Source organism: Typopeltis vanoorti, chromosome 24 (genome assembly GCF_054136105.1).
Source record: "Typopeltis vanoorti isolate ZY-2024b chromosome 24, IOZ_Tvanoo_1.0, whole genome shotgun sequence".
Taxonomy (NCBI): Eukaryota; Metazoa; Arthropoda; class Arachnida; order Uropygi; family Thelyphonidae; genus Typopeltis; species Typopeltis vanoorti.
Genome location: NC_143572.1, coordinates 71,629,345 through 71,655,051, shown reverse-complemented (window position 1 = coordinate 71,655,051; position 25,707 = coordinate 71,629,345). Strand labels below are relative to the sequence as shown.

The following is a 25,707-nucleotide window of genomic DNA, read 5'->3' as shown; positions in this document are numbered from 1 at the left end:
ATGACTTCTCCATTGCTTCTGCCTTAGTATCACCAATTCTGGGTCTGGCTCCCACTGATGAGACCTCAATAAAGGTCGAAATAATGGGTAATGGGTCTGGGTAATGGCCCTTCTCTTAATGCATAGCATTATACATGTCTGCAACGAGATGTGCTTTACATTATGGGAGATACTGAGACAAGGAGTGATGAGAGCTTGGTCCACCTTTACTACGAGTTGCCTCAGTCCTGAAGATACTTCAGGTGCAAACTTTGTTTGCTTACACTTGGATAAAGGATTAAACTAAATTTATTATAGTCTAACTAAGTGGGAAAAAATTTCTAACATTTTGATCTATTAGCCAAATCATTGAATATACCTAAACTTATGGTGGCTGAAAAATAAATGCATTTTATGAGTACAGCTTAGAAAATAATTTTTGTGAGAATTCTTTCACTGTGAAGATTTAAATTGTTCACTCTGATAGACTGATATTGAATTTAACCATAATTTACTGTTATGTAGAACAATTTGGTAATGGTAGAGTCGAATGAATATGCGATTTCTGATCACAAATAAGACCTCTCATTAGAAATTGTTCATCATCATCATCAAATTCCTTCCATGTACCCTCCAGGGGTGTACAGGATATGATAGTACTACATGAAAAATTTACATCATTACTAACTTCCTATCTACAATTTTCCTCCAAATCAGTCTGTTACTTGTCAAGACTCCAACATTACCAGATCTTATATTTTTATCGTCTAAGGAACTTTGTACCGTATCAATCCACCTATATATTGGTTTCCCTCTGGGTCATTTTCCTGCCAACTTGGCAGAGAACACCTGTTTTGCTAATCTTTCCTCGCCCATTCTGTTTAAGTGACTGTACCACCTGAGATTAGCTCTGCTAACGCATTCCTGGATGCTGACAATGTCAAGTTCTTTCCTAATATAATCATTTTTAATATGATATTGCCATTGATGCCATCTGTTGACACCTCTAATCTTTCTCAGGACTCCCATATCTAGAGTCTCTAGTCTTTGGTCAAGTGTTTTACTTCTGACCCAGCCCTCAGATCCATAAGTTAAAACTGGTTTGAACACTATGTATATCAGCTAATTTAGTGTTTCGACTAATTTCTCTCTTATTCCATATGAATTTATTCAGTTGACTTCCTACCATACCGGCTTTGTTGATTCTGCTGTCTATTTCCATATTTAATTTACCATCTTCAGTAAAAATCGTGGCTAAGTAGCTGAAATGTTTTACTTCTTCCAAAGGTCCCGGTTCACAACACAGTTGACATTTTCAACAATTCTACATATTTTCATTGTCTTTGTAGTGTTGACCTTCATAACATATCTATTACAACAGTTATTCAATTTAGTCTGGGAATCTTGCAAACTTGTAGTGGATTTATTTAGAAGTATAACATCATCCGCATAAAGCAAAGTGCTGACATTAACATCTCCGATTCTGATATCAGGTTTAATACCACTTTCCTTCATAATGTGATCCATATATTTGAGGGGTCGCTTGGTGTCGCACGGATTAGATCGTCGGCTTGTCTAGAGCTCCTGAAAAGATCAGTATTATTTTGTGTTAACATTAGATATTTTACCAGAATTTTAAGTAGTATTGTTTGCTTTTTGTTTCTTGGTGTGTCTGTGCAATTTTTGCGTGTTTTCTGTTATTTTAATTATTATTTTTAAGAAAAGATAGCGTACACATGGCACCGATAAAGAAAAAAATGGCGGCCAGGTTGCCATGCTTGCTTAAGAGTTTTGATGTAAAAGAATTTATGCAATGTGCTGTCTGTGAGATGTATGCCTTGCGAAGAGCGGTAGGAGTCTGGTTAGAAAGTGATAGTGGAGTTAATATGTGTAGAAAGTGTAAAGAGAATGAGGACTTCAAGCGTGTTTCGTGTATCGAGACTGATATCGTTAACGGTAGTCAGAATGTAGAAAATGGCGGTGTACTAGAGAATTGCGCGGTAGTGCCAGATATGTGTGAGAGCGTCGCTGAAAGTGTAAATGAAGGTAGAAACACCGAAGGAATGGATGATTTGATCGATAATGAAAATGGTGAGATAAATGCGAGTAGCGAAATTGCCTGTTTAAATGGCACGATACACAGAGCCAAACGACAACTGGAGCGTATGCAAAAATGTGTGTTGAACGTACCGACAAATAACCGGCGGAAGTCTGTGACGGCAAATAATAGAATGTACGTAAACGTCAATAAAATGAAGGAGCGAGTGCTGTATGGGGATTCGCTATTAAGAGGCGTAATAATTGAGAGTTTAACGAAGTCGTACCAGCCGGGTGCGAACATAAAGGACGTCGGCGAATCTATTCGACTGCAAAAACAGATGGTGAAAGAGATGATAATAGTGGCAGGAACGAATGATTTGAAAGAGGACAAAATGGAAATGATAGAGGATGTGAGGGAGTTGTTTGAGGTAGCAAAAGAGAAGAGTGAGAGAGTTAGGATGGTGAGTATCTTACCGCGGTATGACAGCGAAGTGTTTAGAAGGAGGGCCATAATTGCCAATGACTTTATGCGTGGGTTATGCATGGAGAGTGGTGTGGAATTTGTGGATGTGTGGAATGAGTTCGATGGGCGAAAGGACTTATATAAGATGGATGGGTTGCATTTGAATGGAGTTGGTGTACGGAGACTTGAAAGAGTGTTGATGAATGATGTGGAAGTGGATGTACAGACTCAGGGAAACTAGATTTATTAAGAGGGGGGGTAGATATGCAGACTTTAGGGGGGCAGTTAAGTGTATGAATGAGTATATTATGCCCGAGCGAGTACGACGGACAACAAATCAGAATGGGATAATTAGTATAAGGAATCAAAGTAGGGATGGGACAAATGGGCTTCTGCGATTCATGTACACTAATGCCAGGAGTATTAGGAACAAGAAGGAAGAGTTTTTGGCCATGGTTGGCACTTCCAGGCCACAGGTTGTCGGTATTAGTGAAACATGGCTGACAGAAGATGATAAAGCTAGTGGGATTGAATGCGATGGGTATAGCGTGTTCAGGAGTGACAGGGTGAATAAAAAGGGGGGAGGAGTGTTATTGATGATAGCTGATGAGCTTCAGCCAAGGAGTATAGAAGTTGAACTGCAGGATGGGGAAAAAAGCACATTTGAGGCTGTTTGATGTGAGATACAATCTAGCAGAACAAAATATACAATTGGGTGCTGCTATAGACCGGGTGATGGAGTGGATGGTGGGAATAGTATGCATAAGCAAATAGAAGAAATGAATGGAAGGAGGGTAATTATTATGGGTGATTTCAATTATGGTAACATTGACTGGAAAGAGGAGAGGGCACATGGGAGGAAGGAATTGGATTTTATGCAGTTATTAAGAGACAACTATCTACGGCAACATGTATTGGAAAATACCAGGGGGCGGAGAGTGCTGGACCTAGTAATTGCAACTGAGAATGTAGCTGTAACGAACATGACCATGTTGCCACCAATTGGTGAGAGTGACCATAAGGTCATGACTTGGGAGGTGGCTAAAGGAGTCGAATTTACAATTAAGACAGGGTATATGTGGAATTACCGGGCTGGTAAGTATGACAAGCTTAGGTGTGTGCTTGGCTCAATGCCATGGCATGTAAAACTGCAAGGGCTGGATGTTGATGGTGCATGGGAGGTGGTTAAGAACTGTTTGCAGGAGGCAATGGTTGACTGTATACCAAGAGTCCGGATAATAAATCAGGTAGGGGTTAAATGGATGAATAACACTATTAAGCTTGAGCTGCAAAAAAAGAAACAATTGTGGAGGGAATTTAAGGAGAAGGGTGACCATCAGGTGCATGAACAGTATAAAGCTCAGGCTAGGATGGTAACAAGGGTGGTAAGAAAAGCAAAAGCAGATTACGAAAGAAAATTGGCCATGCAGGCTAAAGAGAATCCCAAACAGTTTTTTCAATATGTTGCAAGTAAAAGGAAAAATGCTCATGGTAGAATGATCTTAAAAAATGCTGAGGGTAGGGAGGTAACTGAATCAGTCGATGTTGTGGAATTACTGAGCGAGCACTTTGCAAGAGTATATCATCCAGGTGGTGGCTTTGCGGAAATGGAGGAACCAACAGCTTATACTGGAATTGTGATGAATGAGGTAGAGGTAACTAGTCTATTACAGAACCTCAATGTCAATACATCTGTGGGATTGGATGGTATACCAGCTCGTGTCGTACGTGAAGCGGCCAAAGAATTGTCAGTGGCCTTGACCATTATGTTTAATTTGAGCCTTAGGACTGGGTTAGTCCCAAGGGGGTGGAAAGAGGGGAAATTAGTTCCACTGCACAAAGGTGGTTCCAAGGCTGCTGTTGAAAATTACCGGCCAATCAGCATAACAGGAATCATTATCAAGGTCTTAGAGAAAATAGTCAAGAGGAAAATACAAGATTGGATAGAAGAAAATGGGATACTGTATCGGGGACAGCATGGTTTTGTGAAGGGTAGGTCATGCCTCAGTAACTTGCTCACGTATTATAACACAGTGACGGCTGAACTGGATAAGGGTAATGGGTTTACAGTGATTCTGCTGGACCTTGCTAAGGCCTTTGACAGGATACCACATGGAATTCTAATCAGTAAATTGCAGCATATGGGAATGGACATAGGGTTGGTGAGATGGATAGGAGGGTGGTTGACGGAGAGATATCAGAGAGTGGTTTACTCAGGAGTAGAGTCCACAAGACGGCCTGTGACTAGTGGTGTACCACAAGGATCTGTTCTTGGACCACTGCTGTTTAATTTGTTCATAAATGATATAGGAAAGGATCTGAGAGGAACAGTTCATTTGTTTGCGGATGATGCGAAGTTGGGTAGGGCATTAGTGAATGCAGATGACGTCAAAATTTTGCAGGATGATTTGGATAGATTGGAGGTCTGGGCTAGGGAGAATGGATGTCAATTTAATGTGGCAAAATGTAAGGTTATGCATTTTGGGGTGAAAAGATGGGAGGCAGTTTACTGCATTGGTGGAACCGTGCTCCAGGAAATTGATGAGGCACGAGATTTAGGAGTGTTGGTGGATAAGGAATTGAAATTTAGGGGACACATTGCAAAAGTGGCCAAATCAGCTCATCAAATCACTTGGTTGCTGAAGAATACGTTGACAAGCAGAGACAAGCAGGTTATTGTTCCTCTATATCGAGCCTTGATAAGACCTCATCTCGACTACTGTGCTCAGATTTGGTCACCTAGGTTTCTTCTTGATGGGGAGGAGGTGGAGAGGATCCAGAGGCGAGTGACCAAGATGATAGCAGGTCTGTGGAATGAACCGTATGAGAACAGGTTGAGGATTTGTGGGTTGCAAAAATTGGTTGATAGGCGGAGGAGGGGAGATATGATTGAGACATTCAAATTACTGAAGGGTTTCTATAAAATTAATTCAGAAGATATTTTTGAGAACAGGGCTGGTTGTGGGAGGACTAGGGGACATCCATGGAAACTGGGCAAAAGTGTGGTTAGTAAAGGTGTTAGAGCTGGGTTCTTTACTTTTAGAGTAGTGAATGAGTGGAATGCGCTCCCTGAGTCTGTGGTGGATGCTGTGACAGTGAATGAGTTTAAGGTGAGGTATGATAGATACTGTATGAATGTCGAATAGTTGTGATGAAAATGATTTGGGGCCTCCCTCGATGAGTCTAATGACTCCCTGGAGTTGCCCGTAATAATAATAATAATAATATAGATAATGAATAACAGAGGGGATAATGTACATACTTGTCTCACACCAGATTTAACATTAAACCATCTTCCTGTACTTCCTTCAATTCTAACTGCTGACTTACAATTCAAATAAAGACTAAGTATTGCTTGATATAATGCCCCATTGACACCATATAATTGTAGCTAATTGAATAGTTTCTCTCTTGGCACCTTGTCATATGCCTTTTCCAAATCGACAAAACTTAAATACAGATCTTTGTTATATTCCCATGCTTTCTCAACTGTTTGTTGTAAAGTGAAGATCTTATCCTGACAGCCACTATTTGGCCTGAATTCAGCTTGTTCTTCACCAAGCTTTTCCACAATTCTTCTCAACAGTTTCTCAAGTATACTTGCATAGATCTTGCCAGGAACACTCAGTAGAGAAATACCTCTGTAATTCTCATATTCAGTTTTATTTCCCTTTATATATATGGGTACTATGAGAGCTCTACTCCAATCGCCTGGAATTCATCCCTCTATCCAGACTTTCTGAACTATGCAGTGCAGCCACTGTAAGACTTTTATACCACCATACTTCAGTATTTCGGTTGAATATCATCTACTCCTGCTGCCTTTCCACATTTCAAACCTTTGATGGCTTTTTCTACTTCAAGTATGGATATGTATTCCTGACTGTATGCCTGGTCAGGGTTTTTTTACCACTGTGCTATCATTGCTTCTTTCATTTAGCAATTTTTCAAAGTAATTACTTCATACTTCAAGGATATCTTTTTCTCCTGTTTTCATGTCACCTTTATCATCTCTAACTCCTTTTACAGCACTCTTTCCTCCATTCCTAAGCTACTTCAACAACCTCCAGAATATTTTGCCACCTTCTTGATATTTATTTTCCATCTTCTTGCCAAAGTCCTCCCATGACTTTTGTTTAGCTAGTTTTACACACTGTTTAACTTTCTTACATTTGTCTCTGTGTTCTCTAAGAGCACAAGCTGACTTATTTGCCAGGAACCTTTGATATGCTTTCTTCTTTTCCTTCACTGCCTCTTTAACTTCCTGTCTCCACCAGGGAGTTCTAATTTTTCTATCCTTGCAGAAAACTTCACCACATTCCTCTCTAGCTGCATCAATCAGGGTTTTCTTCAAGGCTGAATTTTGCCACTGAATCTCCAAGGTTTAGTTCCTGTTCTCAAACTCTTTCATTTTTTCTTCAATACTCTTTGTGTATGTTAGTCTACAGTTCACATCTGAGAGCTGTTCAACTTTTATTCACTTTAAAACTTTTTTACGTGTTATTCTTTTCAATATGAAATTCAATTTTATCCTGCTCAAGACTAAATAGTGATCACTTCCAATTTCAAATCCTCTGTATACTCTGGTGTCCTGCACCAGGGAGAAAACATCACTATCAACAATAACATAGTCAATGAGACTTTTCTTATTCCTTGCCTGTTCTCTCCATGTGAATTTGTGCACATTTTTATGTTGGAACATGGTGTTAGTAATAACCAGTCCATGTGCTGAGCAGAAATCCAACAGGTATTTGCCATTATTATTAGCTTTGCTCTTTTCTCTTTGCTCTTTTCTAAATATTTTTGTATGTCTGACAATCATTTCCTACTCTGCTATTTAGATCCCCAACAAGGACCAACTTTTCCTTTTTCATTCTGTCAGTTGCTTTTTCGAAAGCATCAAAAAATTCCTCCACTTCTATCTTAGTAGAACCTTCTGTGGGACCATAGGCACAAATAAGTCTCATTGTCCAGTTCCTCATTCTCATATTTGTCCACATCACTCTACTTGAGACAGCCTGCCATTCAAGAAGATTAGCCTCTTAGTTTGTGTTGAATACTATAGCTACTCCTTCTTTTCCTTGATTGTCATTTCCTGAATATAACATTTTGTATTTATTGCTCAGGAAGATCTCACCAGTTTTTGTCTTTTTTTGTTTCAGTCACCCCTATTATGTCGATCTGGTACTTATCTAATTCCTCCGCTAGCTCCATTTCTTTGTCATTCAGGCTTCTTATGATAGTACCGATCTTTAACTCTAGTTATGTTGAGTTGGGATGCATTGTCAGATTTGTTCCAGTAGCTGACTTTTCACTGTTTGCCCTGGTTCCCTGGCGAAAACAACGGGGGCCTTGTTTAACCGGGCAATGCCCCAGCCTGCATGAGATTTTGTCATGTTGTACCTTCATTTTGTATTTTGGTTTAACCAATTGGAATACAATTTGGTCGGCTAAATCTCAAATTGCCAGCCCATCGTCGTTCGTTCAGTATCCAGGTAGATACCCAACAGGGCGCACCACGAGAAGGTGAGGATTGGACATTAGGTCAGAAGCCCTGGTCAGTTCTCCACATTCCTTTAAAGGCTATGTGGAGGTCTACTCTCAGTTATACAGCTTTGACCCTTAAGCACCCCTGAGAAATTGTTTATTTTACTTAAATTCCTCTTGGATCCATTTAGTTTTCATGATTGCTAATTGAGGATTTCTTTGACTTTGGGGTGCTTAAGGGTCAAAGCTGTATAACTGAGAGGAGACCTCCACATAGCCTTTAAAGGAATGCAGAGAACCGACCAGGGCTTCTGACCTAATGTCCAATCCTCACCTTCTCGTGGTGCACCCTGTTGGGTATCTACTTGGATACTGAACGGACAAGGATGGGCTGGCAATTTGGGATTTAGCCGACCATATTGTATTCTTATTGGTTAAACCAAAATACAAAATGAAGGTACAACATGGCAAAATTTCATGCCGGCTTGGGCATCGCCCGGTTAAACAAGGCCCCCGTTGTTTTCGCCAGGGAACCAGGGCGAACAGTGAAAAGTCAGCTACTGGAACAAATCTGAAAACAAACCCCAACTCAACATCACCAGAGTTAAAGATCGGTACTATCAACGTAAGCAGCCTGAATGGCAAAGAAATGGAGCTAGCTGAGGAATTAGATAAGTACCAGATCGACATAATAGCAGTGACTGAAACAAAAAAGACCAAAACTGGTGAGATCTTTCTGAGCAATAAATACAAAATGTTATATTCAGTCAATCACAATCAAGGAAAAGAAGGAGTAGCCATAGTATTCAACACAAAATACGAGGCTAATCTTCTTGAATGGCAGTCAGTCTCAAGTAGAGTAATGTGGGCAAATATGAGAATGGGGAACTGGATAATGAGACTTATTTGTGCCTATGGTCCCACAGAAGGTTCTGCTAAGGTAGTAGAAGTGGAGCAATTTTTTGAGGCTTTAGAAAAAGCAACTGACACAATGAAAAATGAAAAGTTGGTCCTTGTTGGGGATCTAAATAGCAGAGTAAGAAATGATTGTCAGACATACAAAAATATTTTGGGAAAATTTGGAGAAAAGAGCAAAGCTAATAATAGTGGCAAATATCTGTTGGATTTCTGCTCAGGACATGGACTGGTTTTTACTAACACCATGTTCCACCATAAAAATGTGCACAAAATCACATGGAGAGAAGAGGCTAGGAATAAGAAAAGTCTCATTGAATATGTTATTGTTGATAGTGATGTTTTCTCCTAGTGCAGGACAGAGTGTACAGAGGATTTGAAATTGGAAGTGATCACTATTTAGTCTTGAGCAGGATAAAATTGAATTTCATATTGAAAAGAATAACATGTAAGAAAGTTTTAAAGCGAATAAAAGTTGAGCAGCTCTCAGGTGTGAGCTGTAGACTAAAATACACTAAGATTATTGAAGAAAAAATGAAAGAGTTTGAGAACAGGAATCAAACCTTGGAGATTCAGTGGCAAAATCTGAAGAAAACATTGACTGATTCTGGCCAGAGAGGCATGTGGTGAGGTTGTCTGTAAGGATAAAAAAATCAGAACTCCCTGGTGGACCCAGGAAGTTAAAGAGGCAGTGAAGGAAAAGAAGAAAGCATACCAAAAGTTCCTGTCAAATAAGTCAGCTTGTGCTCTTAGAGAATATAGAGACAAATGCAAGAATGCTAAACACTGTGTAAAACTAGCTAAACAAAAGTCACGGGAGGACTTTGGCAAGAATATAGAAAATAAATATCAAGAAGGTGGAAAAATATTCTGGAGGTTGTTGAAGAAGCTTAAGAATGGAGGAAAGAGTGCTATAAAAGGAATTAGAGATGATAAAGGTGACATGAAAACGGGAGAAAAAGATATCCTTGAAGTATGGAGCAATTACTTTGAAAAATTGCTAAATGAAACAAGCAGTGATGACAGCACAGTATTAAAAAACACTGACCAGGCATGCAGTCAGGAATACATATCCATACTTGAAGTAGAAAAATCCATCAAAGGCTTGAAATGTGGAAAGGCAGCAGGAATAGATGATATTCGACCAGAAATGCTGAAATTTGGTGGTATAAGAGTGTTACAGTGGCTGCACTGCATAGTTCAGAAAGCCTGGACAGAGGGTCGAATTCCCGATGATTGGAGTAGAGCTCTCATAGTACCCATATATAAAAAGGGAAATAAAACTGCATGTGAGAATTACAGAGGTATTTCCTTACTGAGTGTTCCTGGCAAGATCTATGCAAGTATACTTGAGAAATGGTTGAGAATAATTGTGGAAGAAAAGCTTGGTGAAGAACAAGCTGGATTCAGGCCAAATAGAGGCTGTCAGGATCAGATCTTCACTTTACGACAAATAGTCGAGAAAACATGGGAATATAACAAAGATCTGTATTTAAGTTTTGTCGATCTGGAAAAGGCATATAACAAGGTGCCAAGAGAGAAGCTATTCAATACGCTGCAGTTATATGGTGTCAATGGGGCATTATATCAAGCAGTACTTAGTCTTTATTTGAGTTGTAAGTCAGCAGTTAGAATTGAAGGAAGTACAGGAAGATGGTTTAATGTTAAATCTGGTGTGAGACAACGATGTACATTATCCCCTCTGTTATTCATTATCTATATGGATCACATTATGAAGGAAAGTGGTATTAAACATGATATCAAAATTGGAGATGTTAATGTCAGCTCTTTGCTTTATGCAGATGATGTTATACTTCTAAATAAATCTGCTACAAGTCTGCAAGATTCTCTGACTAAATTGAATAGCTGTTGTAATAGATATGGTATGAAGGTCAGCAATAAAAAGACAAAGACAATGAAAATAGGCAGAATCATTGAAAATGTCAACTGTGTTGTGAATGGAGAACCTGTGGAACAAGTAAAACATTTCAACTATTTAGGCACGATTTTTAGTGTAGATGGTAAATTAAATATGGAAATAGACAACAGAATCAACAAAGCTGGTATTGTAGGAAGTCAATTGAATAAATTCATATGGAATAAGAGAGAAATTAGTCGGAACACTAAATTAGCTGTATACAAGATAGTGTTCATACCAGTTTTAACTTATGGATCTGAGAGCTGGGTCAGAAGTAAAACACTTGACCAAAGACTAGAGACCACAGATATGAGAGTCCTGAGAAAGATTATAGGCGTGAACAGATGGCATCAATGGCAGTATCATATTAGAAACGAGGATATTAGGAAACAACTTGACATTGTCAGCATCTAGGAATGCGTTAGCAGAGCTAATCTCAGGTGGTATGGTCACTTAAACAGAATGGGCGAAGAAAGATTAGCAAAACAAGTGTTCTCTGCCGGGTTGGCAGTAAAACGACCCAGAGGAAGACCAAGATATAGGTGGATTGATACGGTACAATGTGCTTTAGACGATAGAAATATAAGATCTGATAATGTTGGAGTGTTGTCAAGTAACTGACTGATTTGGAGGAAAATTGTAGATAGGAAATTAATAATGATGTAATTTTTTTCATGTAGTACTATCATATCCTGTACACTCCTTGAGGGTACATGGCAGGAGTTTGATGATGATGATTTTTTTTTTTTTTGATTTAGTTTTGACTCACTCATATTCTAGATTCATGAGAACAAAGTTTAAAATCATTGCACCAATCAGAAATGAATCCATATGAATTTTTCTTACTACTATATAATATGGACATACTAAAAAAAAAAAAATACATGTAAATACAGAATATCTTAACATTAGTATTCATACCAACCTAGTTGGCATATACACTATTCAATGACTCTAGGTTCTAATCCAGATGTGGATGTTTGTGAATGTTTTTAGGTAGCTGATAAATTTCATTGCCTAGTTTGAAACCATTGCCTCACCTATCAGATGTTTGAAGTGGATTCTAAAAGATTCATGTTTGGGCTCTAGACTAGGATTTCTGAATTATGCAAAAATAAATTTAAAATAAAAAAATTTCTAGCCTTCCCACAGTTCTAATGTACCGTAGGTTTGCAACCTTTCATGGGCTGGAAGTCACATAAAAAAATCTGCTGCACAAGAAAAGTGAAGGACTACAAGAACTATAGAGAGAGTTTAGACTTTTATTATTATTATTATGATTATTATTACGGGTATCTCCATGGAGTGAGTAGACTCATCGCGGGAGACCCAAACTATCAAAACAATATATATCATATATGTTCTTGAATTCATTTACTGACGAATAAATCACAACTGAGTCAGGCTATGCATTCCACTCATTCACCACCCTCCAGGCAAAAAACCTTGTTCTCACGCCCTTGTTAATCACACTTTTCTTTAATTTCCAGGGATGACCTCTTGTTCTTCTATCATTATCACACAGCTGAAACATTACCCCTGCGTTAATCTTATAAAAACCTTTTAGTAATTTAAATGTTTCTATCATATTCCCTCTTCTCTGCCTGTCATCCAACCTCTGCAATCCACAAGCTCTCAATTTATCAATGTAGAGAGCATTTTTTATATCACTCACCAACTTAGTCACTCTCCTCTGAACCCTTTCTACAGCCTCCTCATCTCCAAGGAATCCAGGTGACCAGACCTGAGCATAGTAATCCAAATGTGGAAGTATCAATCCTTTATAAAGGGGAATAATAACCTCTTTATCTCTGGATGTTAGTGTGTTCCTCATTAACCAAGTTATCCTATGTGCAATCTTGGATACCTTAGCAATGTGTCCCCTGAACTTCATTTCCCTATCTACCAACACCCCTAAGTCCCTAGCCTCATCAATCTCTTGGAGTACCGTTCCATCAATGTAGTACACAGCTGGTAATCTTTCAATCCCAAAATGCATAACTTTACACTTTTCTACATTGAACTGATACCCATTTCCTTTCACCCATTATACCAGCTTATTTAAATCATCCTGCAAACTCTCAACGTCAGCTTGATTTTTTATTCTGCTGCCCAACTTTGCATCATCAGCAAACAACTGAATTGAATATCTCCCTTACCATTTATGTACAAATTAAACAACAATGACCCAAGCACAGATGCTTTGTAGACCTCTCAGATGCCTTTGACTGTTCAGCATATAAAATTTTGAGAGGTGGCGAGGAAAATAAGCTTTCCCCAACATTGATTGGATTTGGGTAGACAAAGATACTCTCTGTACCTATTTAGCATCTATGCTGAGAACATCATGCAAGCAGTACTAAATGAGCTGAAAATGGAAATTAATAGATAGGTGGCAGTTGGGTCAGCATCCTGAGATATGCTGATGGCACAGTATTTTTCTGTACTAGGGAGATCTAAAACGAATTCTTGACAGGGTAGAGTTAATGAGATTAATTAGAACAGAGGACTTTCAGATGAAATTCAGTTTTGCAAAGATTGAAATTGTGGTTCTTGAAAGAGTTCAGTCAAAGAAAGAATGGAAAAGCAAGTTTGTTTTAATAGGAAAATGATTGAGGTGATTAGCAAGAGTGAGGATCCATCATTTTAGAGAATTGCTGTTCTGAATACATGAAGAAGACTAGGAATGGTCAGAACAATAGTTAAAGTTTGGAATGATAGATTAGTCACTCCAGGAATGAAGTTGAAGATCAACTGTAGCTGTTTGTTTTGGTAGCAACTTATGACTACCAAAATTGTAATCTAGAGGACTAAAACACACAAAGGAAATCTGCTTTTGAGATGTTATATTACAAGAGATTGAGGGTTTCAGAAATCGAAAGGTGGATAAATAGATGATTTCTAGAGTTGGATTGTTATGACTTTAATGCTCCTTAAGATCACTGACAGAAAAAGTTGAAGTACTCTGTGCATAGAAGGAGAATTTCTCAAAACAGTAGTAGAAAGCAGAGTACCTAGGAAAAGAGGAAGTGACATATTTTATGAGGTGGACAGATGATGTATTATGTTTGCCAAGTCTTTGGAAATTTGTGGTTGCAAGAAAAGTTTGACACAGAACCACTTAGTTAGAATTCACTCATCATATCACAGAGGTTTGGGACCATACAGCATCTGTTGATGTTTAATGCAATCATTAAACATCATATATGATATTAGTATATAAGAATGTATTATCGTTCAGAGTACACTTTAATGTTGAAATTTCTCATTCATTAATGCAAATGCTCCCTCTTATAACTCCTTGTTAATACCTTCAGCTTTTCCAGTAATTCTTTTTATGAGACTTCCACACATAAAAGGCATGAAGTTCCTTTGAAAAAATTTCATGCACAAACTTTGCTTTTACTTGGATAAAGGATTAAACAAGAATATCATTATTATCATAATTCTAACATCCCCATGGAGTCAAAGACTCATTGTGGGAAGGTCCCCTTGTTATACACACAGCTCATCATACTGTACCTTAAATACATTCAAATTCTCCACAGACACCACACTCTCAGGCAGTGCATTCCAATCATTCACAGCTCTTATGCATAAAACCTGCCTCACACTCCCCTGCTCACACCCTCCTTATACAGCTTCCAGGGATGACCTTTTGTTCATCTGGCATTTTATGAAAAATCTCTTCAATGTTAATCCTTTAACAACCTTATGCCAACTTGTATGTCTCTATCATATCATATCACCCCCTCTTCCTCCTATCCACTAGACTTTGTACATTGCATCTTCTCAACATTCCAGAGACTAGAAACTATCTGTCATTTGCCTCTGGACCCTTTCCAACATCTCTCCATTCTTTTGAAAACCAGGCCTGCTAATTTCTTAGCATTTTTAATTTAATTTATAATCAAGTGAAAAACAAAACAAAACTTTTTACAACTAGCTCTAATCCAGAGTGTTTTAGTAATAAGGTGTTACACTTTTTCACTATATATATGTATATGACTTCTGCATTACTTCAACCTTAGTATCTTTTCTGGATCTTGCTCCCACTGATGAGACTTCGATAAAGATCATAACCAACCTGGGTACTAGTGCCCATAATGCATAGTATTATACATACATTAGTCTATGTATAGGCTTGATGTGAAGAAATTTCACACACAAACTTTGCTTACACTTGGATAAAGGATTAAACAAGAATATAATTTTTTTGTGATTTTTAATTTAATTAATAACAAAATGAAAAAAAACTTTATGTTAATAATAACTCTGTCTTATTCATTATGATCTCACACACAATCAGATTCTTTCAGATCTAGTTTGTTTTAAATTGGACAATAAGTCATAAATTAATAATACAAAATTATAGTCTACTGTTTTATATTAAACTAAAAACAAGTTAGCACTGTCTGAAAGTTTGTGATTACTGTGATAATTGATGAGTATCATGTTGCTTGGCAGTGTGTCAGGCTACACATTGCCCACTGCCACCATATCTCAAGCATGTTACAGGTAAAAAATAATGATAATTAATAAATAAATAAAATAAAAATAAAAAAGAAGTTGAACAGTTACTTTAATAGACTTGACGATCTCAGATCATTTCCACACCTCAGTCTTTGTGTGTTAATTTTTGTTTTCTAATTAATTCTTTAATACTTCTCTTTCAGAATTTGAATATGACAGGTATAAGTTTGTAACACAAGTTGTTATTGGAGAGCAGAGAGGTGAAGGAGTAAAGTAAGTATTTTTAAATTGAAAATGAAGAATATAATGAAATTTAAAAAAGAGTAGTTTAGTTTTCATGCATAGGATTCTGTGGTTAAGAAGTTCAATAGAAATATTCCGGTTTTGTGATTTATTAGAGAACTGTTTTTAAAATACTAAACAAGTACTAAAAATAACCCGACAAGTTTTCATTAGTCGTAAGGCTAACATCTTCAGGGGTAAAGAGACTAAGAGTTTAAAGCACAAACTATAAGAAATTATGAAAAACAAGTTCATTTGTTAGTATTATGAACATCAAAAAAGTTAATTAAAAAAACGAATAACAGATCTATACAACTGTTAATGTGTGTTAGTTGGAGACAATGCTATTTGTTGTCATGTTCTGTGGTTCACGCTCACTCTGTATGAGGTCTGAAATGGATAAATTTTTAATAAATGATGACCAAACTTTATTTAAAATCAAACCCTGGTTTTTGTTGCATTGCGTAGAAATTTTAATCATATTTGCTGCCTCTCTGAATTTTCTTGTGAAACAATTCTTATCAATGTAGGACATGTTTGTTCTATCCCAGAATACATCATGATGGTAGACGCTGTGTGATATGCTAAGCCAGATTTATGTTTTCTCTTCTTTTGTTCGTCCTTTTGATGTTTAGTAGTTTAAGAGTAGTTTAGGTTTTTTTCTTTTACAAAATGAAATGTGTACTTAAATTTTCCTGCTAGAAGTAATTATCAGAGAAATGAGCAAATAAATAACTAATATAGTTGGCTTTATTTAATACACCTACATTCATTAATGTTTTGTCCATTTTCAACAAGAAAATAGTAGTTAGCAATAGTTTGTTTCTAGCCTTTTTATAGAAATTCTTGATTTTACTGTGTAACATTTTACTTCTTTTTTTTTTTTTTATACAATACACCACAAAAATTACAATATAGTATATAAAATATATAATCTTTGTAATAGTAATTATACCATTCCTTCTTAAGTCTTGAATGCTAGTGATATGATAGTGGTAGTTGATATGAAGAATCTGATCTCAGATCATTCATATCAAGATATTTGATGTTAATGTTAGTAATTGTGCAGCAGAAAACTGTGAGAGGGAAGATAGTGAGCATATTGCTGAAATATGATAATGCAGAATCGAGGAACACAGCAGCATTAAAGAATGACATGATAGCAAGAATGTGTCAGATTAGAGATCTGGAATATATGAATACTTGCAGTGCATTTTGGAGCAAAGTTCAAGCAAGGGGATAGCTGGTACACAAACATCAGAGGGCATTATATGGTGGAGTGGAATAAAGGTAAATGAGGGTAACAAGTGGAGTGCACCAGGGCTCTGTACTAGGACCACTTCTTTAATTTGTACATTAATGATATGGCAGAAGTTTTGAAGAGGGATATTCATTTGTTTGCTGGTGATGCAAAACTAGGGAGGGAAATAGATAATAATCTTACAGGATGATTTAAATAAATTGACAGTGCAGGCAAAGGACAATGCACTTAAGAATGAAAAGATTACACACTTCATATCATATTGATGACTAGTTTACAGGAAATTGTAAGGCTAAGGATTCAGAGGACATATTGCATGAGTTGGCAAAATAGCTCAGAGGATTAATTGGATGCTAAAGAGGTTATTGTCCATCTTTATAAAGCTATGATTTGGCCACATGTTGACTACTATGCACAGATTTGGTCACCTGCATTTCTTAGGGATCAGGAGATGGCAGAGAGAATTCAGAAACTAATGACCAAGCTGGTGACAGGTCTGTAGAATGTTCCCTATCAGGATAGATTGAGGGTGCTTGGGTGGCAGAGTTTAGCAGACAGACTGAGGAGAGGGGATATGATAGAAACTTAAGTTACTAAAGGGATTCTATAAGATTGACATAGAAGAAATTTTTCAATACATGGGGAGTAGGAGAAAAACAATTGGTCACACTTGGAAGTTGTCTAAGAGTGTGTATAGACTAGGTTCTTTACTTGGAGAGTGGTAAATGATGGATTGGATTGCCAGAGGTGGTTGTGAGCACCCCAACAGTGAATAGGTTTAAGGGGATGTATTGTGCTAGTGGATAGAGTGGGTTTCCTGTGATGAGGCTTTTGACTCCATGAAACACCCATATAAATAATAATTTTAGGATAGAAAAGAACTGCTGGATGCAAGAGATGAAATGCATTCGAATGTGGAGGGACATAGACATCTGGAGAGATTTCTGTTGTCTGACATGGAAAATGACAGCAGTTGTTTGGAAAGTGTATAGTATGAGATGGAGGTGGGAAGGAAAAGTTAAGTGGAAATGTTGCTATAGGCTAGGGAAGATAGAGGTAATGTTTAGACAGTTTTCACCAGGTAATGTTTAGACAGTTAAATTTGGCAAGTGCAAAGCAAGTGATCATGATGAGAAATTTGACAAAGCAGTATAAATTGAATAGAGGAAACGGCATATAGTAGTAAAGGAATGGAATTTCTTGAATTATAAATTAAAGATGCCAAGAAATTATATTTTTCATTTAATCCTTTATCCAAGTATAAGCAAACAAAGTGGGCGTGCTTAAGGATCAGGGGTGCTTAAGGGTCAAAGTTGTATAACTGAGAAGAGACCTCCACATAGCCTTTAAAGGAATGCGGAGAACCAACCAGGGCTTCTGACCTAATGTTCAATCTTCACCTTCCGTGGTGCACCCTTTTAGGTATCTACCTGGATACTGAACGAATGAGGATGGGCTGGCAATTTGGGATTTAGCCGACCAAATTGTATTCTTATTGGCTTAAACTTAAATATAAAATGATGGTACAACATGATAGAATTTCATGCCTGCTTGGGTGTTGCCTGGTTAAACAAGGTCCCCATTGTTTTCACCAGGGAACCAGGGTGAGCAGCAAAAAGTCAGCTACTGGAACAAATCCTAAAACACACCCACCCAAACTCAACATCACCAGAGATCAAGATCGGTACTATCAGCATAAGAAGCCTGAATGGCAAAGAAATGGAGCTAGCTGAGGAATTGAATAAGTATCACATCGACATAATAGGGATGACTGAAACAAAAAAAAAAAAAAACTGGTAAGATCTTCCTGAGCAATAAATACAAAATGTTATATTCAGTCAATGGCAATCAAGGAAAAGAAGGAGTAGCCATAGTTCAACAGTAAATATGAGGTAATCTTCTTGAATGGCAGGCAATTTCAAGTAGAGTGATGTGGGCAAATATCAGAATGGAGAACTGGACAATGAGACTAATTTGTGCCTATGGTCCGACAGAAGGTTCTGCTAAGGTAGAAGTGGAGAAATTTTTTCAGGCTTTAGAGAAAACAACTGACACAATGAAAAAGGAAAAGCTGGTCCCTTGGTGGGGATCTAAATAGCAGAGTAGCAAATGATTGTCAGGCATACAAAAATATTTTGGAAAAATTTGGAGAAAAGAGCAAAGATAATAGTAATGGCAAATACTTGGATTTCTGCTCAGGAAATGGACTGGTTATTACTAATAACATGGTCCAACATAAAAATGTGCAGAAATTCACATGGAGAGAAGACACAATGAATAAGAAAAATTTCATTGACTATGTTATTGTTGATATTGATGTTTTCTCTCTGGTGCAGGACATTAGAGTGTGCAGAGGATTTGAAATTGGAGGTAATCACCATTTAGTCTTGAGCAGGATAAAATTGAATTTCATATTGAAAAGAAGAACATGTAAGAAAGTTTTAAAGCGAATGAAAGTTGAGCAGCTCTCAGATGTGAACTGTAGACTGAAATATACAAACATTCAAGGAAAAATGAAAGAGTTTGAGAACAGGAATCAAACCTTAGAGATTCAGTGGCAAGCTCTGAAGAAAACATTGATTGATTCAGCCAGAGAGACATGTGGTGAGGGTGCTTGCAGGGATAGAAAAATCAGAACTCCATGTTGGACACAGTAAGTTAAAGAGGCAGTGAAGGAAAAGAAGAAAGCATATCAAATGTTCCTGGCAAATAAGTTAGCTTGTGCTCTTAGAGAATACAGAGACAAATGTAAGAGAGCTAAACACTGTGCAAAACCAGCTAAACAAAAGTCAAGTCATGGGAAAACTTTGGTAAGAACATAGAGAATAAATATCAAGAAGGTGGCAAGATATTCTGAAGTTATTATAGGACTCTTGAAGAAGCTTAGAAATGGAGGAAAGAGCGCTGTAAAAGGAATAAGAGATGATAAAGGTGATATGAAAACTGGAGATAAAGATATCCTTGAAGTATGGAGTGATTACTTTGAAAAGGTGCTAAATGAAACTAGCAGTGATGACAGCACAGTGATAAAAGTGATAAAAAAAACACTGACCAGGCATGCAATCAGGAATATATATCCATACTTGAAGTAGAAAAAAGTAGGCTCTCGATCGCACCCGCTCAAATAAAACACACATAGAAAAAACAAAGGCAAAAGTGAATGCAAGAAACAATATATTATGAAAGCTTACCTCCTCCAAATGGGGTGCAGACTCTAACACAACTGAAATCTTCTGCCTTGGCCCTTTGCTATTTTTCTGCTGAATATGCCTGCCCAGTATGGTCTGGATCCTGCCATGCTGAAAAACTTGATTCAGCATTGAATGAAAGCTGCCACTGAATTACAGGATGCCTGAAACCAACACCACTAAAAGACCTGTATACTGGTATTACACCCCCTTGAATTCAAAGATCTGCATTCTCAGCTGATGAAAGAAGCAGACAAATGAATGATGAACGCCACCCACTATTCGACCAGACTACAGTGCCCCAAAGACTAAGATTCCAACATAGCTTCCTGGCAACTGTTGAACCACCTAAAAACCTCCCAGAGACAAGATTTCAACAATGGCTTGCACTGTATCCTGAAAAAAATACTAGTATTCCAATAGCCGAACATCTTCCACGTGGTGCCCACTTAGACGGACTGGAATACTTAGAAAAGCCTCAACAGACTGCGAACGACAGGACGCTGCAAACAAAACCTCATCAAATGGGGCTACCTCACTGGCCCAGACAATTGTGAGTGTGGGACAACCCAGTCCACGGAACACATTCTTGCTTGCCATTTTCTTCCATCACATTGCACAAATGAGGACCTTATATCCTGCACAGAAAGAGCAGTTGATTGTGCAAGATACTGGTGGAACATCTGACCATATCTATTGTATATAAGTTATGTATAGTTTCTTTTTTTTCATATTTAATTTTTATTTCCCTGTATAATTCACCTACCAAATCTAAGCTGATCTCATTGTAATGTATCCTAATTCGGCATAAATAATGTTGTACCACTTACTTACTACTGCACAACTTGTGTTTGGATACAAAATAAAAAAAGAAGTTAAAACACTGACCAGGCATGCAATCAGGAATACATATCCATACTTGAAGTAGAAAAATCCATCAAAAGTCTGAAATGTGGAAAGGCAAAAGGAGTAGATGATATTTGACCAGAAATGCTGAAGTATGGTGGTATAAAAGTCTTACAGTGGCTGCACTGCATAGTTCAGAATGCCTCAACAGAGGGACGAATTCCAGATGATTGGAGTAGAGCTCTCATAGTACCCATATATAAAAAGGGAAATAAAACTGAATGTGAGAATTACAGAGGTATATCCCTACTGAGTGTTCCTGGTAAGATATATGCAAGTATTCTTGAGAAACGGTTGAGAAGAATTGTGGAAGAAAATCTTGGTGAAGAACAAGCTGGATTCAGGTCAAATAGAGGCTGTCAAGATCAGATCTTCACTTTACGACAAATAGTGGAGAAATCATGGGAATATAACAAAGATCTGTATTTAAGATCTGTATCCGATTTGGAAAAGGCATATGACAAGGTGCCAAGAGAGAAGCTATTCAATACACTACAGGTATATGGTGTCAATGGGGCATTATATCAAGCAATACTTAGTCTGTATTTGAGTTGTAAGTAAGCAGTTAGAATTGATGGAAGTACAAGAAGATGGTTTAATGTTAAATCTGGTATGAGACAAGGATATGCATTATCCCCTCTGTATTCATTATCTATATGGATCACGTTATGAAGGAAAGTGGTAGTAAACATGATAATGGAATTGGAGATGTTAATGTTAGCTCTTTGCTTTATGCGGACGATGCTATACTTCTAAATAAATGCACTACAAGTGTGCAAGATTCCCTGACTAAATTGAAAATCTGTTGTAATAGATATGGTATGAAGGTCAGCATTAAAAAGACAAAGACAATGAAAATAGGTAGAGTTGTTGAAAATGTCAAGTGTGTTGTGAATGGGGAACCTGTGGAAGAAGTAAAACATTTCAGCTACTTAGGCACGAATTTTACTGAAGATTGTAAATTAAATATGGAAATTGACAACAGAATTAACAAAGCTGGTATGGTAGGAAGTCAATTGAATAAATTCATATGGAATAAGAGAGATATTAGTCGGAACACTAAATTAGCTGTATAGAAGACAGTGTTCAAACCAGTTTTAACTTATGGATCTGAGAGCTGGGTCAGAAGTAAAACACTTGACCAAAGACTAGAGACCACAGATATGCAAGTCCTGAGAAAGATTAGAGGCATGAACAGACATCAGTGGCAATTTCATATTAAAAACAAGGATATTAGGAAAGAACTTGACATTGTCGGCAATGTGGAATGCGTTAGCAGAGCTAATCTCAGGTGGTATGGTCACTTAAACAGAATGGGCAAGGAAAGATTAGCAAAACAAGTGTTCTCTGCCAGGTTGGCAGCAAAACGACCCAGAGGAAGACCAAGATATAGGTGGATTGATACGGTACAATGTGCCTTAGATGATAGAAATATAAGGTCTGATAATGATAATATTGTTGTCTTAACAGGTAACAGGCTGATTTGGAGGAAAATTGTAGATATCATTTAGTGCTATCATATCCTGTACACCCCCTTAAGGGTACATGTCAGGAATTTGATGATGATGATGCTTTATAATTCCACATACCTTCCCATCTCTTTGACACTCTTGCATGTCTGTTCATTTTCCAAGTCAAAACCATATGGTCATTCTCTCCAACTGGTGGGAGAGATGTCATCTCAGTTATTATCAGCTCTTCTGATGCTTTAACCAAATCCAAAACTCTTGAACCTTTTATTCCCTCTGTTACATATTGCCTAAGACATTTGTTCCTCAAGAATTCTAGAAATTCCATTCCATTATTTCTACATGCATCTTCCTTTCTCCAATTTATACTGCTGTAGTTAAAATCTCCCATAACAATCGTCTTCTTGCACTTGCCACGCTCAACTGTCTCAACATCTCCTGGTCCGCACCCTCTGTGCTCCTTGGTCTGTAACAACACCCCACTAAATATCCTGTCTTGCCCACCTCCACCTCACACCATATGCTTTCAAAATCATTAGTGCCACAGCCTTCCAAAGCCTCCACTCTTTAGAGGACATAGGTCGTCACTTATCATAAGCAGTACTCCATCACCACGCTTTCATTTCCTATCCTGCTGAAAAATGCTGTACCCAGCAACTTTTATTCCTGTTATTATATCCTCTTCTGTCAACTACATCTCTGTGATCCCAATAATCTTTGGCCAGACTGATGCTATCAGTGCCACCAATTCCGAATACTCCTGGCATTGGTATAAAGCATAAAAATGCCATTGTTTCTATACCCAGCATTATCTCCTCTAGACTCCACTGGACTCAGCCTTACCTGATGTCATCCCCCTTCTCCCAAGTACCCATTCCCACAAGAGGCCTCCCCTGCTACCATCCACACTGGGACACACTGACTCGTTCAGAACAGCAATCTCTCCAGATGCCTACGTCCTTCCTCATTCAAATGCAGGCTGTCTCTCGCGTACGATTCCTCTCTGCTCTGAAATGCACTCTAAACATCCAAATATTCGAATCCTCTCTTCTGACACATTCTTGCTATTATGCCATTCAATATCACTGCTCTTCTCCTCAGCTCGACATTATCATACCTAGGCAACACACATACTATCTTTCCTCTCTGTGTCATCTTTTGTACAGCTGCAAGCAAGAATCTTATGTCTCTCAGTGCCCTATTTACACCACCACTCAAGTCATTTGCTCCCACTATCAGAATCATCTCATCCACCCTTTCACCTCTCTTAATTGCCGTAGCCACACTTTCTATCATTCCTCCTGGCAAACACTCCTCACGCATCCTATCTTGAACACCACGGATCATCGAGTCCCCATACATTACACCTCTTACCACCATATTCCTCGATTGCTCACATGCATCCCTCACTCTCTTATTGAGGGATGCATGTGATATTGATCTCTTATTGATATCTTCACACTGTTTCTATTGCCATTTTGATTTGTCTCTCTCTTAGCTGCCTTCCTCACTTCATTGCATTTTTTTCTATTCTTCCATTTCCATAGAAATCTCTCTCTCTCTCTCTCTCTCTCTCTCTCTCTCTCTCTCCTAATCTTTAAAGCTCTTTTTTCCTTGAATTATCTTTAATGTCTCCTGTGAGATCCACCTCTTCTTTGCCTTTTCTGTCTCTGGTACTGTTTGTTAAACTGCTTTCTTGATTGTAGATACCACTTTGTTGTTTCTATCCTCCAGTTCCTTTCCTGCAATTGATTTCAGTTCTTCCTCGAGCACTTTTCTGTACACCATCATCATCATCATCATCAAATTCCTGACATGTACCCTCAAGGGGGTGTACAGGATATGATATACTACATGAAAAATTTACATCATTACTAACTTCCTATCTACAATTTTCCTCCATATCAGCCTGTTACTTGTTAAGACTCCAATATTATCATTATCAGATCTTATATTTCTATCGTCTAAGGCACATTGTACCGTATCAATCTACCTATATCTTGGTCTTCCTCTGGGTCGTTTTCCTGCCAACCTGGCAGAGAACACTTGTTTTACTAATCTTTCCTCTCCCATTCTGTTTAAGTGACCATACCATCTGAGATTAGCTCTGCTAACGCATTCCTGGATGCTGACAATGTCAAGTTCTTTCCTAATATCCTCATTTTTAATATGATATTGCCATTGATGCCATCTGTTCACGCATCTAATCTTTCTCAGGACTCTCATATCTGCGGTCTCTAGTCTTTGGTCAAGTGTTTTACTTCTGACCCAGCTCTCAGATCCATAAGTTAAAACTGGTTTGAATACTGTCTTGTATACAGCTAATTTAGTGTTCTGACTAATTTCTCGATTATTCCATATGAATTTATTCAGTTGACTTCCTACCATACCGGCTTTGTTGATTCTGCTGTCTATTTCCATATTTAATTTACCATCTTCAGTAAAAATCGTGCCTAAGTAGCTGAAATGTTTTACTTCTTCCACAGGTTCCCCATTCACAGCACAGTTGACATTTTCAACAATTCTACATATTTTCATTGTTTTTGTCTTTTTAATGCTGACCTTCATAACATATCTATTACAACAGTTAATCAATTTATTCAAGGAATCTTGCAAACCTTGTAGTGGATTTATTTAGAAGTATAACATCATCCGCATAAAGCAAAGAGCTGACATTAACATCTCCAATTCTGATATCATGTTTAATACCACTTTCCTTCATAATGTGATCCATATAGATAATGAATAACAGAGGGGATAATGTACATCCTTGTCTCACACCAGATTTAACATTAAACCATCTTCCTGTACTTCCTTCAATTCTAACTGCTGACTTACAACTCAAGTAAAGTCAGCAGTTAGAATTGAAGTATTGCTTCAATTCTAACTGCTGACTTACATGGGGCATTATATCAATGCATTATATACAATGGGGCATTATATCAAGTATTGCTTGATATAATGCCCCATTGACACCATATAATTGTAGCATATTGAATAGCTTCTCTCTATATGAAATATGTAAATATGTTACAAATTACTATGTCATGCTTCAAGGCAAATTCAAGCATTCTTTCTTCTGTCATTCTCGTACCAAAGTCTATCACACCACTCCTTAAAATCATTCCTAGTCTGCACGTTCACCACCCACTCAGGCAATGCATTCCATGCTCCTACCCCTGAAATATTTATTGCCTCCATGCAAAAAGCTTACTTCTTACTCTTTTACTACCACCTCCTTTTGCAACTTCCAGTGATGACCCCCTGTCCTTGCTCCTTTCCCTCATTCTACCATATTAAGAATCTCCTTAGTGTTAATATGATAA

General features: G+C 37.7%; 1 protein-coding gene across 1 annotated transcript in view; it reads left to right on the top strand.

Moving 5' to 3' along the window:
- Window positions 1-25,707, top strand: part of LOC150093401 (dynein light chain Tctex-type protein 2B-like) — an 85,390-nt gene that overhangs the window by 23,164 nt on the left and 36,519 nt on the right. The window contains exon 3 of the mRNA XM_090413765.1: window positions 15,479-15,548. Within this exon, the coding sequence (XP_090269891.1) occupies window positions 15,479-15,548 (70 nt within the window). The remainder of the gene's footprint in view (window positions 1-15,478; window positions 15,549-25,707) is intronic.